This window comes from Talpa europaea, assembly GCF_964194135.1.
Source record: "Talpa europaea genome assembly, chromosome: 2".
Taxonomy (NCBI): domain Eukaryota; kingdom Metazoa; phylum Chordata; class Mammalia; order Eulipotyphla; family Talpidae; genus Talpa; species Talpa europaea.
In genome coordinates this window covers 88,452,589-88,468,130 of record NC_140068.1, presented here as the reverse complement: position 1 = coordinate 88,468,130, position 15,542 = coordinate 88,452,589, and the positions used below count along the sequence as shown (strand labels likewise).

At 50.8% G+C, this 15,542-nt stretch overlaps 2 protein-coding genes across 3 annotated transcripts; both read left to right on the top strand.

Moving 5' to 3' along the window:
• Positions 1-1,988: 1,988 nt before the first annotated feature.
• On the top strand, positions 1,989-5,605 carry KLHDC3 (kelch domain containing 3; the record flags this gene model as incomplete). Its single annotated transcript, XM_084228617.1, has 10 exons — positions 1,989-2,142; positions 2,322-2,498; positions 2,660-2,775; positions 2,953-3,024; positions 3,163-3,376; positions 3,457-3,543; positions 3,692-3,800; positions 3,911-3,984; positions 4,081-4,159; positions 5,539-5,605. 10 exons carry the CDS (start codon positions 1,989-1,991, stop codon positions 5,603-5,605), a joined length of 1,149 nt encoding a protein of 382 aa, XP_084084743.1.
• A 2,283-nt stretch (positions 5,606-7,888) lies between these two features.
• On the top strand, positions 7,889-10,014 carry RRP36 (ribosomal RNA processing 36). Of its 2 annotated transcripts, none has more exons than XM_084228419.1 (6): positions 7,889-8,036; positions 8,137-8,203; positions 8,283-8,387; positions 8,689-8,763; positions 8,847-8,964; positions 9,745-10,014. In XM_084228419.1, the coding sequence occupies exons 1-6, from the start codon at positions 7,900-7,902 to the stop codon at positions 9,879-9,881; spliced, it is 639 nt and encodes a 212-aa protein (XP_084084545.1). In that variant the 5' UTR covers positions 7,889-7,899; the 3' UTR covers positions 9,882-10,014. The 2 variants fall into 2 exon arrangements, with proteins under 2 accessions (XP_084084545.1, XP_084084546.1); XM_084228420.1 differs by having other exon boundaries at positions 7,897-8,036; positions 8,704-8,763.
• The last annotated feature ends 5,528 nt before the right edge of the window (positions 10,015-15,542 follow it).

The following is a 15,542-nucleotide window of genomic DNA, read 5'->3' as shown; positions in this document are numbered from 1 at the left end:
TGGAAGGCGGCTGGCTTAGGAGGGAGACGGAGCCGAGGAATGAAAGGAAAGGGGAGGGGGGTTGGCGGAGGAGGGGTTCGGGGTGCCTGCGAGACGGGGATAGCGTCATGTGTAGGCAGGAGTATCTCTGTCCAAAAGAGGTTAATGAATCTTAGCTTTTCCCCCTGGGGGACGAGGGAAAATGGAGGGCTGCCGGGGTGGAGCTCGGAGTGGTGGGAGAAGGAAAACCGAGAAAACTGCAAAGCTCTCCGGAGATCAAAAAGGGCCAGAAATGGGGATTGAAAATTGCAGGAAGCCAGGGAGGGTGGTAGGTGCATGAAGGGAAGAAGTTTGAGATGCGGCAACGGTAGAGGATTGTGGAGACCCAGAGATGAGAGGAGCCCTTGAGCTCTTGGGGGCTTGTTCTCCCTGATCTTGAGTTATTCTTATGGAGGAGAAGCTAAGATTTTCCACCTTTCGATGGAAATGCCTCTGTCTTCCCCTGTGAATTCTTTACCTTGACATAGCTGAAAGGGGGGGGGGAGTGTAGAAGGTATAAGGGAAGATGAAGGACTCCCTTGCTTAAGCTTTTCAACCTCCCATCTGTCCCCACAAGGCCTGACCCAAGATCTTTTAGATTGAGGACAGGAGTAATGGATTGAGAGTGGTTTCCTGCTGGGGCTATTTCAGGTTTGGTAGGGTGGCTATTTAAAGCATGGGGTGGGGGGTGGAGGAAGGTTGGGTGGGGGGGCTGGCAGGCCAGCTGAAAGCCATGTCTCCTGCAAGGGGCCTCCCTTACATGAGCTTTCTCTGGGCCTGAGGTTCTGCCTGGCTCTTCTCTCTGCCAAGGATAGATAATCCATCCAAAACCCAGCAGGTGCCTGCCAGCGAAGGCAGTGCCAGTTGCAGAAGGGTTTGTCTGACAGAACCTTCAAATGTACCCATTATCTTTATTTGGCAGGTTGTCTTTGAGAGACCATGATCTCTCTTGCCTGGGTCTTTTTCTTGTTCTGCCCAAGTGCATTTTGGCTTCCCATTGTCTTTCCAAGGCACTCTGCCACCCCTTCCCCCTCCCAGGGACCCAAGTGGGAGAAGAGCTGCTGGAAACAGCTTGTTCTCTACCACAGTAGCAGGCTTGGAGAAGTGGCTAGAGAGAAAACCCCTCCCCCTCACCACCTCCACTCCCTCAACCTCCAGCAGATACATACCTTTCTGGCTTAAAGTTCCTAGTCTTGGCAGCATACCAGGCACAGCTGTCAAAGGAACTCTTCGTGCCTGTGAGGGGCCCTGGGTGACCCTGATGAAAACAGCTCAGCTTGACAAGACCTCCCTATGAGGAGCTAATCATCCATGGTAACATAGGTAACATAGAGATCCGTGCCCTGGATCAGTCCCACCCTGACCTGTATGGGGGGCTGTTCCACTCAAAAAATCTAAAAGCTTTTCTACTTGGAAGCACCCATGCCAGCTTTCAATGGACCGTCTGGGGCTGGCTGAGCTATTAATAGCTCTGAGTATTTTGAGATCCCTCTCCCCACCTTAAAGAGCACAGAGATTCTTAGAGAGGTGGCAGTAAGCAGAGCAGAGCCAGAGAACAGAAGGGAGAGACCAGAAGGCACCAGGCCTGCAAAGGGGGCCTGGAGCTTGTTCCAGGCCAGGGATAGGGTGGAGCCTCCATAAGTAGGGGTGACCATGCTGAGTCCTTGGTCAGCAAATTCTGAGCTGGCATTCAGGTCGGACTGGCCCCACCCTTTGCTGTTTGAGAACACAGGGCCAGCACCAGCTCTCTGACCTCAGGAGCTCCCCTGGGGCAGGGCCAGCCACCTGAGCTGCAGAGGGGTGGTGTGGGAGGGCCATCAGGGTGACACAGGCAAGGGCTGGTCCTGGGCAGAGTCACGTTGGGCCGGGCAAAGACCTTGCCTGAGGCCCGTGGCCCTGATTTGTATGCAGGTAGCAGAGGCAGCAGGCCGTGCCGGGGGGGCATGTTGCTGTAACCAGTGGCCCAGGGGATGTTACGGTGGACAGTGCACCTGGAGGGCGGGCCCCGCAGGGTGAACCATGCTGCAGTGGCTGTTGGGCACCGGGTGTACTCCTTCGGGGGTTACTGCTCTGGTGAAGACTACGAGACGCTGCGTCAGATTGATGTGCACATTTTCAATGCAGGTAAGCTGATGCTGGGACCTGCCCTGAGCGTCCACATCAGGGAGGGGAATGGGTGGCTGACTAGTGAGAGCTGGTGGTGCTCCCTGTGACCAAAGGGATTGGGGAATGGAGGTCTGGTTTGGGAAAAGGTAGACAGCCTGGAGGGAAGTTCCCAGGGCTGAGCAGAGCTGTGCCCACAGTGTCCTTGCGCTGGACAAAGCTGCCCCCGGTGAGGCCCGCTGCCCGCGGGCAGGCTCCTGTGGTACCCTACATGCGTTATGGACATTCAACCGTCCTCATCGATGACACAGTCTTCCTTTGGGGCGGGCGGAATGACACCGAAGGAGCTTGCAATGTGCTTTATGCCTTTGATGTCAGTGAGTATGAGTCTCAGAGAGACTATGTTCTGCCAAATGGTACCTCATGTGGCTGGGAAAGGTATGGGCCGAGGGTGCTGGGAATAGGGCCCCCTGCCCCCCATAGTCTAGGAGGGAATGTCAGAGGTTGCTCACCTGGGCCGTTCTCTTACCTTTTTCAGATACTCACAAGTGGTCCACACCCCGTGTGTCAGGAACAGTTCCTGGGGCCCGGGATGGACATTCGGCTTGCGTTCTGGGCAAGACCATGTACATTTTCGGGGGCTATGAGCAGCTGGTAGGTTTGGGACGAAACTAGAGCTATAGGGTGGGAATGACAAAGAGGAAGGGGAGTTGAGAGTGCTGGAATGGGAGGCTTTAGCTTGTTTGCATGTTGAGGGGATGGATAGAGGGCCTTGGTGGGAGGTCACTAACCCCCTCTTTTATTCCTCCCTCACTTCCTTTTCCTACTCAGGCGGACTGCTTTTCCAATGATATTCACAAGCTGGACACCAGCACCATGACATGGACCCTTATCTGTACAAAGGTTTGCCATTTCTTCCTCCCAAATCCCCACCCTCGGTTGAAGAAATTATAGGAAGTGCAAACAGTGACAGCAGTTCCCCCTCATCCTCCATGCTCATCCCCCCGGCCCCCCAACTTCATCTCTCTCTCTCTTGTCCAGGGTAATCCTGCACGCTGGAGGGACTTCCACTCAGCCACAATGCTGGACAGTCTTATGTATGTCTTTGGGGGTCGTGCAGACCGCTTTGGGCCATTCCATTCCAACAATGAGATTTATTGCAACCGCATACGAGTCTTTGACACCAAGACCGAGGCCTGGCTGGACTGTCCATCCACTCCGGTGCTTCCTGAAGGACGCCGGAGCCACTCAGCCTGTAAGTGTCTGGTGTATCCCTTGAGACTCCCCCTTTTTGCTCATTGTCCCCACACTCTTGACGTTCCTCTCTCCTTCCAGTTGGCTACAATGGGGAGCTATACATTTTTGGTGGCTATAACGCAAGGCTGAACCGGCACTTCCATGACCTCTGGAAGTTTAACCCTGGTAAAGAGCTCTGCCTTTAGAGGAGGAAAATAGGAGCATTTGATGGGGGAGGAAAAGAAAAGAGTAATCCTGAGTAGGTGAGGGGTGGGAGACAGAAAGGTTATCTGGATTGGGCAGATATTGAACCTCTGTATAAACTTCTCTTTAGTGTCCTTCACCTGGAAAAAGATTGAACCGAAGGGGAAGGGGCCATGTCCCCGCAGGCGCCAGTGCTGCTGTATTGTTGGTGACAAGATTGTCCTCTTCGGGGGTACCAGGTTCGTAGGAGAGAGGGTGCGCTCAGGAATGGACCTAAGTCTGTGGTTAACATGGGAGGTATTTGAGTGGAGAGTCTCATAGGTCATCTTTGTTCTTTTGCTGCCTGCAGTCCGTCTCCTGAAGAAGGTCTGGGAGACGAATTTGACCTCATAGATCATTCTGACTTACACATTTTGGACTTTAGTAAGTATGCTATTTCCAAAAGCATCACTGAATCCCAGTCTTTGGGTGGCGACATCCAGGACTGGCTTTAACATCTTCTCCCCCACTCCTTTAAAGGCCCTAGTCTGAAGACCCTGTGCAAACTGGCCGTGATTCAGTTTAACCTGGACCAGTCCTGTTTGCCCCACGACATCAGGTATAGCAAGTGGTTGGAAAGATGGGGGATTGGTTTAGAGTGAGTAGGCAGCACAGGCATGACCTGATTAGCTTGCTCTGGCTGGAAAAGATAAAATTTTTTATTCTGTTGGACTTACAGTCTACCTGTGGAGAATAAGGTAGAAGGAGATCTAAAACTGTCAACTGGGTAACTTATATGAAAAAGCCCTATTTTTTTTAAAGATTTATTTATTTATGCATACAAGAACTGGGATGTAGGTCAGAGGTGCAAGGGGTGAGAGGATTCACCAGAGACCGTGGGGAGCAGAACAGGTGGATCTACTAAAATAAACTGCTGAGGGGAGCAGCGGGCGAGACAGGAGAGGTCTGCTGCACCATGTGGGTCAGCTCCCTGGCCAAGGATCAAACTCATGCTGCAGTAGCCAGTGATAGCTTGATAGTCCTGAGACTTTAACCCCTGCGCCACCAGGGAGGCCCAAAAAAGTCCTGTTTTTAAAATGAAGTTCAGAATTATCACTTCCTGAGATCAGAGCCCATACATTTGTTTTTGTTAACATGCTGAGAAAGTTTGATTAAATCTTAAAACCTAACTGCAAAGTAAAAACAAGCTTAGGAGCCTCTGGATCACATTAGTTATAGAATTGAGAAGTCCTTCCTAGCTACTTCCCTTTGAATTCCATGTCTAAGTCACCGCAAAGTTATTTTGTGTGTAACTCTGCCTTTCTGGATCATTCTGAGAAACTTCCCTCTCCTTGTGTCAGTTCGGTTTAACTCTTAGTTGCTGAGGGTCTATGTGTTCAGTGTTTGGTGACCTGGAATGTGCAAGGCTGAATTGATGTATCCTGGGCTAGCTAGGCTTAATACATGCAAGTACCTAATGCCAGGTAGATTGCAGTGAGGCATAAGTGGCATTAGGAGCTACTTGATGAATCTTTGTAGAAAGAATTGTCCAAAACAGAGGGAGAGATTTAATTTTAATATGGTGGAACAAGTGGGGTAGGGAGGAAGGCATTACAAACATGAGAATTGACAATGAAAACAGGCATTCTTGGTGGGATGTGGAGTGACTGGTTGAATCTTAGCACAGGAGGAAAGGTAGGTTGGGAAGTTTACTGAAATGTGTACACAGATGCTTCCCTCCAGGTGTTGGACACAGCAGTATATTTAGAAACATAAACAGAAGTCCTCATGAGCTTGTAGGTGGAGGAGTGGGTGGTACTCTTCTGGTGGTGAGTGAGGCATGACTGTTAAAGCTAGTAGGTAGGGGTATGAGGAAGAGGTGGCTGGGGTAGTTAAGCTTTAGAGGGACTCGTGTTTTATAGCTTTGTTGGAGCAATTCTGGGCTTGAGGGTGAAGCTCCACGTTCTGTCCTTTCTGCTTTTCCTGTTGTCCTTCTAGGTGGGAGCTGAATGCCATGACCACCAACAGCAATATCAGTCGCCCCATCGTCTCCTCCCACGGATAGGAGGACATTTCTGCCACTTCCCCTCCTGAGCCTGCTGTTGTCTTCACTGCCCCTACCCATCTCTCACCTGCCTGCCCCTTTGGATACTGGACTCGATATACCTCCATGTGGAGTTGGACTAGAGGTGTCTTCTGTGCTGTGAACTCAGTGGGGAGCTATGGGGGCCGGGGGCAAGGTCCCTCCCCGCCCCGTGGGCCAAGGGCCCCTTCCCCTTGGTGCTTTGTCCCATTCACCTCCCTCCACTGCTCCTGGGTCTCTGTTCTGCCTCAGACCAGCCACTCTGCTGGGAAGTGAAGAGAGTGGGGGAAAAGGGAGAAGCAAGCGGTGTCTGAGCCACAGGAGCTTCCCCTACCACCACCTTATTTCCACCCCCTCCCCTTGCTTGAGCCACAGGCATTGGTTAGGAGCTGAGGAGCTGCAGCTGTTGGCATGAAACCTTATTCTCCCTGACCTGGGAGGCGAGGACCAGCAGATAACCCCACCCCGCCCTGAGCTGTTGCTGTACCCTGTCGCTCTCAGCCAGCTCAGATTTTATAAAAATGAATCAAAAACTGATTAACGTGTAGTCTGGTTTGGTGGGATGGGGTGGGGGCGGAGACGTCTGCAAGCGGGCAGGGTGCTGAGAAGGGGTGCCCCTGAGGCTCTGGCTTCTCAACCGAGAGCATTAAGAAACTAAATGCGGCCCCGGCCTGTGCCGGGTTTCTCTTAGACCCGGACGCAGCGCCATGAAAAGGGGGCGTTTTCCGCTCTTTCGTCAAGTTGTGAGGCCCGAGCGCCGAGCGCCGAGGCCGCCGGAAGGGGCGGGGCCCGCGCCGGAAGTGGCGCCATTTGTCCTCGAGCAGCCACGCGAGCCGATGCCGAAAGCGAGCCCCCGCGCCGGGGCGGCCGCCAGGTCTCCCCGCGGGGCACGGGGCGGCAGGGACGATGGTGCGGGCCCGGACCTGCGGCAGGGTGAGGACACGGAGGCGGGCGAGGGCCATCGTGAGCGCGGCGGACGGAGAGCGCACCGTGTGCGGCCGGCGCAGAGCCAGAGACGCAGTTCGCGCGAACGCCAGCCTCCCAGAGCCGGCCGGACGCCGGACGCGGCGGCGCCCTGGAAAGGGGGGCGTGCGAGGGGCGCTGGCTGTGCTGTTAGGACGGTTTCTCAAAGAGAGGATGGAGGTTTTCCGCAGGGAGCAAACATGTGCAAAAATAGCTCGGAAAGGGCATGGGCTGCTGGGGAAGGGCCCCGCAAACATTTATGGAGCATCTTGCTTGTAAACAAGCACAGGTGCTGGAGAGAGGGTGGTAAATAAAGCATTCAAAACCTGCCCTCGTGGAGCCTGCCTTTCGGAGACAATACTGGTCTAGGTCATTTGGGTGCTCTCAGACCATTATGAAGCCTAAGGCTTTTACTCACAGCAAGGTGAAAGCCTTTGGAGAATCTTGAGTTCTAGGATAGCACAATCTGAAGTATGTGTGTGTGTTTGTGTGTGTGTGTGTAGGAGAAGAGATGATACAATCAGATTGCGTTTTAGATGCCGCCAGTTGAAGCGGGGAGCATGGCTTTGGGGGAGTGAGATTTGTGGTGGGGCAACCAGTTAGGAAGTGCGAGCACTGCCTGAGAGGTGCTGACAGTATGAACTGGAACATTGACAATGGTACTAAGCAGGGAAAACAGAGGCTCTGGAGAACCCTCTTCAAAGAGGGTGTGTAACAGGGTGGTCCCCAGGAAAGGGGGCTTTCCTGGTGGCACAAGGAGTTAAGTCTTAACACTATCTAACTAGCAGCAGCCACTGCAGTAGAAGTTCGATCCCTGGGAGGGGAACTGACCCACATGGAGCAGCCGACCTCTCCTGTCTCACCCGCTCCTCCCGTCAGCAGTGTATTTCAGTCAGTTCGCCTGTTCTGCTCCCCACTTTGTTTCTGATGAATACTTTTACCACCAGCACCTACCCCCTCAACACATACACACACCTACACACCTCCGGTCTACACCCCAGTTCTTGTATGCATAAATAAGTCTTAAAAAAAAAAAAGAGGGGGGGTGGGGGGGTGTCTGGAAAACAAGGGTACTGTGGCTTATTCTAACTCTGACCTTACATATACACCCACCTTAGCAAGGTGAGGCCTCAGGTAGCTGGAACAGCTAGGGATTTCTTTGGCAGCATAGCACCATTATAGCCTGTGCTGTCTGGAACTTGTGACTAGTCTGATATTGGAAAGGATAACTTACTCAAGGAGTATCTTTGTATCAGTGGGAAATGCTGAGCTGAGTTGTGCTCCTCCACCACCCTTCCACAGACACATCAGACATGTCATTTGAGGAGCTGTTGGAATTACAGCATCAAGTGGGGACTAAGGCATACAAACAATTGGCAACTGGAAACAGCAAGAAGAAGCAAGGTTCTAGACCACCTGTCCAAAGTGCATGTGTTGCAGATAAGCACAGGTGAGAAGCAAGACCTTGAGGGGCGCTCTGCTTTCTTGGGTGGCAGGTGGGAGACCTTTAACCAAGACTGGAATCCCTTTGACCTTTAATTTCTCCATAGGCCACTGGAAATGTCAGCCAAGGTCCGGGTGCCATTTTTGCGTCAAGTTGTCCCCATCAGTAAGAAGGTGAGGAAGAGGCAGAAAGTACTTTCTCAGTGAAAGGAGACTGAACAGTTGTTTCATATTCTCTTCGTCCTCTTCAAAGGTAGCTCGGGACCCCCGCTTTGATGATTTATCAGGGGAATATAATCCTGAGGTATTTGACAAAACATATCAATTCCTGGATGACATCCGAGCTAAAGAGAAAGAGGTATGCAGCATGATACTGACTCATAGGGGCTTTGGGGGTAGGCAAAAAAGAAATTAGGGCACAGATTGGCAGGGAGAGGAGAGTAGGAAGCAGAGTGATGGGCAAACTCTTACGTTCAAATCCTGACTCTCAGTTTACTGTGTGACCATTGGCAAATAAACCTCTCTTGGTTTTCTAATCATAAAAAGAGATATTGCTCATTTATAGTGTCATTGAATTAATATCGATGAACCTGTTAGAAGGTTGTGCTTAGCACAGACTCTCAGCTGACATTAACCATCATTCATTTTCCAATGTGGAGCTTGTGAAAAAACAATTGAAGAAGCACCGTTCAGGTGAGAAGCATGAGAAACTGCAGCAGCTTCTTCAGCGAATGGTGAGTAGATAAGAACTGTGGGTGGGGGGTGATTCAGTCCTTTCTATTCACCCACTTCATCTTTTCTCACCTTTGCACCTCAGGAGCAGCAGGAATCCACACAGCAGGAACGAAAGCGACAGCAGGAGCTGCGCCTGGCGCTGAAGCAGGAGCGGCGGGCTCAGGCCCAGCAGGGCCATCGGCCATACTTCTTGAAGAAATGTGAGTGGGGCACAACTGTTACAGGCTGGTTACAGGGAAAGGAGTTTGGTGAACATAGTAGCAGGATACTGGGTTGGGGGTCCATGAGCTCCCTAAAGAAGGCATGAAGTGTAGATCTCACAGTAAATTAGAGGAAACTTTTTTTTTTTATTCCTCTCTTTTTTTTTTTTTTTTTAAAAGACTTATTTATGCATACAAGAACTGGGTACAGGCCAGAGGTGTGGGGGTGAAAGGACTCACCAGAGACAGTGTGGGGAGCAGAACAGGCAGACTGACTGAAAATCACTGTTGAGGGGTGCAGCGGGTGAGACAGGAGAGGTCTGCTGCGCCATGTGGGTCACCTCCCTGGCCGGCAATTGAACTTGTGCTGCAGTGCCTGTGGATAGCTTCGTAGTGCTGCGACATAACCCCTTGCACCACCAGGGATGCCCTCCCATCTTTTTTTTTTTAATCAAATGTTATTGATATACCTTTCATTTTCATGACTGTATGGTTTTGGGATATAGTGATTCTTAAATCCTTAATAAGATGACGAGCACGAAGCATCACTTTTATCTCTTGCCCCCTCCTGCCCACATGCTAGGCCTGGCACACAGATGGAGCTCACAGTTGGTTGAACTGAGAAAGAGTGGACACAGAAAATGTCTTGCTTACATGCATCAGTGAACTCCAAACAACACTGCCCCAGCAGAGTGGCTGAAAATTACTGATCTGGGAAAGGGAAAGAGAGGGGCCTCCTCCTTTGCTTACCAACCTTCTTTATTTTTCCCTGTCATCTAGCTGAGCAGCGCCAGTTGGCCCTAGCTGAGAAGTTCAAGGAGCTGAAACGCAGCAAGAAGCTAGAGAGCTTCTTGAGTCGAAAAAGGCGCCGGAATGCAGGCAAGGACAGAAGACATCTTCCTTTGAGCAAAGAATAATACAGAATTTCTTCAGCTTGGCCACTGCCACAATGAAAAATGGATCTGTGGGGACAAACATGGGCTTGGTCTGTTTTAGTTCTTTCCCATTCGGGGCAAAGGAGCACAGCTGCCCTGGAGCGAGGTTGGCTCAGAGAAGGCTAGCAGGTTCTTGGATCGCCCCTAGGACTGGATAAGAAGAGCTGCTCAGCCTTCTGCCATGTCAGTGCCTCTCCTTGGCTCTGGTCATCATGTTCTCATACCCTCTCCCATCTTGTCTTAAACCAATAAATCTTGTACAGAAGGAAAAGGGCAGGGAGTGACTATAAAGCCAGTCAAGACCATGGAGTCTGTCCATGGTGCCCAAGGCTGGGACTTACTATATAAGAACCAGTTCATAAACATTATTTTCACTTATCTCTTTTGCTCTGCTTTCTTGGGAAGGGAAGGATTTTTGGGTAGCCTAACTCTTTTTAGTGGGCCATGTGAGTAGGCAGCAAAACCTAAGATTCCTGCAAAGTGTAAAGTCAGATCAGAGACCTATTTAAACCCAAACAGATGACAGTAAACCAACTCCACGACTCACCTGCTTAGCTTTGGTTTTGGATGTAAGGGAGGTTGAAGGTGGGCATAAAAGAACTTCCCCTCTAGGCAAAAGAAGCAGCAGCTCTCCTGCCTGCCTGTGGCTGTGCAAATGTTCGTCTTCACAAAACTGGCCCTTTGCAGCAGCAGCAGCTCTTTCAGCCTACTCTATATGCAAGCATTTCCTTTTTCTAATAAACCTGCCCTTTTAAAATGTAAAAAAAAAAAAAAAAGCCAAAAACTTCCCCATAGCTGCTCTCAATTCTGTTTGGGTCTAGAATTCATAATAACCAAACTGGTAATTCTTTTTTTTTTTTTTTTTAAGATTTATTTATGCATGTAAGAGCGAGAGCTTGGGTACAGGCCAGAGGTGCTGGGCCAAGGGGTGGGGTGGGGGGCGGTGTGGAGGGTGAGAGGATTCACCAGAGACAAAGTGGAAAACAACAGATTGACCAAAATACACTGCTGAGGGGAAGAGCAGGCAAGACAGGAGAGATCTGCTGTGCCGGGTGGGTAAGCTCCCTGGCCCACTGGCCGGCCGGGATCAGCTGGGGATCAAACTCCTGCTGCAGAGGCTGCGGATGGCTTCACAATTCTGTGCTTAACCCCTTGTGCCAGTAGGGAGGCCATAATATTTTTTCAAGAGATTTCTTTTATTGGGCCTCCCTGGTGGCACAGGGGTTAAAGTTTCAGCTCTATCAAGCTATCCCCAGCCACTACAGAAGGAATTTGATTCCTGGCCAGGGAACTAACCCACATGGCACAACAGACTACTCCTGTCTATCCACCTGCTCCCCTCAGCAGTGAGTTTCAGTGGATCCCCCTGTTGTGCTCCCTACTCTGTGTACTCTGTGTCTGGTGAATCCTCCCACTGTTATTATGAATTATAGACCTAAACAGAATTGAGAGCTGGTTGTGCTAGCTGTTGCAAAGTTTTTGGGTTTTTTTAAAATTTATTTTTACAGAGCAGGAAGCAGAACAGGCAGATGACAGAAATACACTGCTGAGGGGAGCAGCGGGCAAGACAGGAGGTCTGCCGCGCCATGTGGGATTCTCGCTGGTCAGCCGGAATCGAACCCACAATGCAGAGGCTGTGGACAGCTTCACAGCGCGGCACTCAGGGAGGCCACCAGGGAGGCCCCTCGGCAGTGTATTTCAGTCTGCCTATTCTGTTCCCCTCTCTGTCTCTGGTGAATCCTCTCACCCCCACCCTACACTTCTAGCCTGTACCCCTATTCTTGTATGCATAAGTAAATTTTTTTTAATATTTATTTATTTACTTATGCAAGCACTGGGTACAGTCAAAGCACGGGAGAGTGAGAGAATTTACCAGAACCAGAGCGGGGAGCAGAGCAGGCAGAAGGACTGAAGTACACTGCTGAGGGGAGCAGCGGGCGGCAGGAGAGGTCTGCGCGCCATGTGGGACCTGTGGGACCCTCCTCCGGTGGGCGGGGAGCAGCCGGGGATCAAACCAGCGCTGCAGAGGCTGTGGGCAGCTTTGCAACCCAGCGCTCAACCACTGCGCCACTGGGGAGGCCCATGTTTGGAACATTTTTATAACTAGATCAACTTGTGGTCCTTTGTGTGTAAAGTAGCTGTAGGGGTATAAGGAATTGAGGCTTAGGATGGTCTCAGGCAGTCAATTACCAAACTTCTGTCCTCTGAGTCATCCTGGAAGTGTTTGCCCTCCTAGGAATGGAATGTTCTGAGGATAAAGGAGGCTTCTATCTGTACAGGTTCTGATGAGAGAAGGGTAGAGCCAAGACTGCTCCTGTGGATGCCTGGATTTGGGCAAATCAACCAGGCCAGAGTCTGGAAGTGGGGTGAGATTGTGAGCTGAACGTGGCAGGCAACACAGGAGCTGGACCACAGACTGCAACTTGCAGGGTAGGGGGCCAAAGCCAGTATGTTCTTGAGAATCACTGGAGACTCTTCCATTGTGGATGAGCAAGTGAGCACTCCTGGCTGAGGTATAAGATGGCTATGTAGAGCTCAGCGAAATAAGCCAGAAAGAAAAAGAAAAATACCGGATGGTCTCACTCATAGCAGGAACCTAGAAAACTTAAATAAGGGACCAGAAAAATGAATAACTATAAGAAAGTGAAAATCAAAATCAACAAAAAACTATGAACCAGAGACACTTTTTGTGGGGTGGGGTGCGGGAGGGGAGGGATTGGGGTCAGAATGGGGGGTTTGCAATTGTATGGGGGAATATAAAAATAAAATTATTTAAAAAAAAAAAAGATGGTTATGTAGAATGAATAAGGGGTTGAGCAAGTCTGGTGAGTAAAAAGCTGGTAGTCTATGGCTCAGCCGTGCAGACCCCATGGGTGAAGTAGCAGCACGGGCAGCAGTGGGAGAAAGTCCCATCCTGTTCTCTACATTAGCATGCATGGCCTTATGACTAGATCTTGCAACAGGGGGCTTCTTTGCATTTCTGGAGGGACGAGATAGGCCCATAAAGAGCATGAGAAGCCAGGAAAATGCAAAAAACTCTGCTCTTGAGAGTCAGGTCAAGAATAAGGGCATGTCTAGTGGACACTAATAAAGTGTGGATTCTCAGGTTAAGGGGGAGGAGAAGAGAGAAAAGGTTGAGGGAATATAAGGGGTCAAATGGAGGAAGTGTTAAAATTCTTTAACTGTCTTGGGAAAACCCACTAAAAATTACAAATAATTTTTAAAATATATGCAATGTTATGTCAATGTAATTAATATATATTTTTTTTAAGATTAATTTTTTAGGGCCTCCCCGGTGGTGCAGCGGTTGAGCGCTGGGTTGCGAAGCTGCCCGCAGCCTCTGCAGCGCTGGTTCAATCCCCAGCTGCTCCCCGGCCACCGGAGGAGAGTCCCGCATGGCGCGCAGACCTCTCCTGCCGCCCGCTGCTCCCCTCAGCAGTGTACTTCGGTCCTTCTGCCTGCTCTGCTCTCCGCTCTGGCTCTGGTGAATTCTCTCACCCTCCCGCGCTTCTGACTGTACCCAGTGCTTGTATAAATAAATAAAAATAAATCTTTAAAAAAAAAAAAGATTAATTTTTTATTTATACAATAGCTGGGGTACAGGCCAGAGGCACGGGAGGGTGAGAGGATTCACCAGAGACAGAGTGGGGAGCAGAACAGGCAGACAGACCAAAAGCACTGCTGAGGGGAGCAGCGGGCGCGACAGGAGAGGTCTGCCCTGCCATGTGGGAATCTCCCTGGCTGGCCAGGAATTGAACCCATGCTGCAGAGGCTGCAGACAGCTTCACAGTGCTGTGCTCAACCCGCTGAGCCCAATTAATATGTTTTTAAAAGATTTATTTATTTATACATACAAGAGTTGGGGTGTAGGCCAGAGATGCGGTGATTCACCAGAGACAGAGTAGGAAGCAGAACAGGTAGTTCTACTGAAATTCACTGCTGAGGGGAGCAGTGGGTAAGACAGAAGAGGTCTGCTGTGCCAAATGGGTCAGCTTCCTGGCCTGGATCAAACTCATATTGCAGTGGCTGAGGACAGCTTCATAGTGCTGAGACTCAACCCCTTGCGCCACCAGGAAAGCCCCTCAATGTAATTAATATTAAAAAAAAAAAAATACAGGCATGGTCTGGGCCAGTAAAAGAGGATAGGTCATAATCTCTACACAAAGATTAAGAGGCACCTACAAAGTACAGCAACCCTAGTGTGCTGGGGCCTGGGAGTGGAGTGTGGGGGTGACACTGCTGCCTGTCTTCTGCCTTGAAGGGTTACCCTGGGCCAACAGAATGGTGCTGCTGCAGGAACTGCCAGCAGAACCCTGGGCCACCACACTGCAAAGCAAAGCAGGCATGGGGCCCTCTGTCCATCAGCCTCCTTTGCCTTCTGCTTTGTTGCCCCATCCTGGTTGTACTGACTCTCCTAAGCCCTGGCTTCCTTTACCCCTCATGAATTCTAACAGATCTTACTTGATTTCCAATTGGGTTGCATCCCATTAAACCCATGGTAAATCTGAAGTCTCATAAAGTTGAAAAATGCATTTAATATGGGCTTCCCTGGTGGCACTGGGGTTAAAGACACAGTGGTATCACGCTATCGCCAGCCACTGAGGCATGAGTTCGATCCCTGGCCAGGAAGGTGACCCACATGAAGCAGCAGACCTCTCCTGTCTTGACTGCTGCTCCCCTCAGCAGTGTATTTCATTCTGTCTGTTCTGTTCCCCACTCTCTGTCTCTGGTGAATCCTCTCCCCCCACCCCCAACTCTGGCCTGTACCCCAGTTCTTGGATGCATAAATAAATAAATTTTTTTTTAAAAAAAGATTTATTTAGGGCCTCCCCTGGTGGCGCAGCAGTTTAGCCCTGGGCTGCAAAGCTGCCCGCAGCCTCTGCAGCGCCGGTTGGATCCCCAGCCGCCCGGATCCCCAGCCGCCCAGGGAGGGTCCCTCCTGCCCTGCCCGCTGCTCCCCTCAGCAGTGTATTTTGTCAGACTGCCTGTTCTGTTCCTTGCTCTGGCTCTGGTGAATTCTCTCACCCTCCTGCGCTTCTGACTGTACCCAGTGCTTGTAAAAATATATAAATAAATCTTAAAAAAATAAATAATAAAAAGATTATTTATTTATACAAGAATCAGGGTACAGGTCAGATGTGCGGGAGGGTGAGAGGAGTCACCAGAGACGGAGTCAGAACAGGCAGACTGATGAAATACACTGCTAAGGGGAGCAGCAGGTGAGACAGGAGAGGTCTGCCACGCCATGTGGGACCCTCCCGGCCAGCAGGGATCAAACTGGCACTGCAGAGGCTGTGGACAGCTTCGCAGCTCAGCGCTCAACTGCCTGCACCACCAGGGGAGGCCCAAATAAATAAATCTTAAAAAAAAAAAAAAAAAAAAAACTGGGCCTCCCCGGTGGCGCAGCGGTTTTGCGCTGGGTTGCGAGGCTGCCTGCGGCCTCTGTGGCGACGGTTCGATCCCCGGCTGCTCCCCGGCCACCGGAGGAGGGTCCCACATGGCGCGCAGACCTCTCCTGCCGCCCGCTGCTCCCCTCAGCAGTGTACTTCGGTCCTTCTGCCTGCTCTGCTCCCTGCTCTGGCTCTGGTAAATTCTCTCACCCTCCTGTGCTTCTGACTGTGCCCAGTGCATGTGTAGACAAAC

Excerpts from the sequence above, each read along its gene's own strand:
- RRP36 (XM_084228419.1), top strand. The coding sequence starts at position 7,900 with ATGTCATTTGAGGAGCTGTTGGAATTACAGCATCAAGTGGGGACTAAG. Across the intron at positions 8,388-8,688 it reads TCCGAGCTAAAGAGAAAGAG|CTTGTGAAAAAACAATTGAA; the intron begins GTATGCAGCATG and ends TCCAATGTGGAG. Across the intron at positions 8,965-9,744 it reads GCCATACTTCTTGAAGAAAT|CTGAGCAGCGCCAGTTGGCC; the intron begins GTGAGTGGGGCA and ends CCTGTCATCTAG.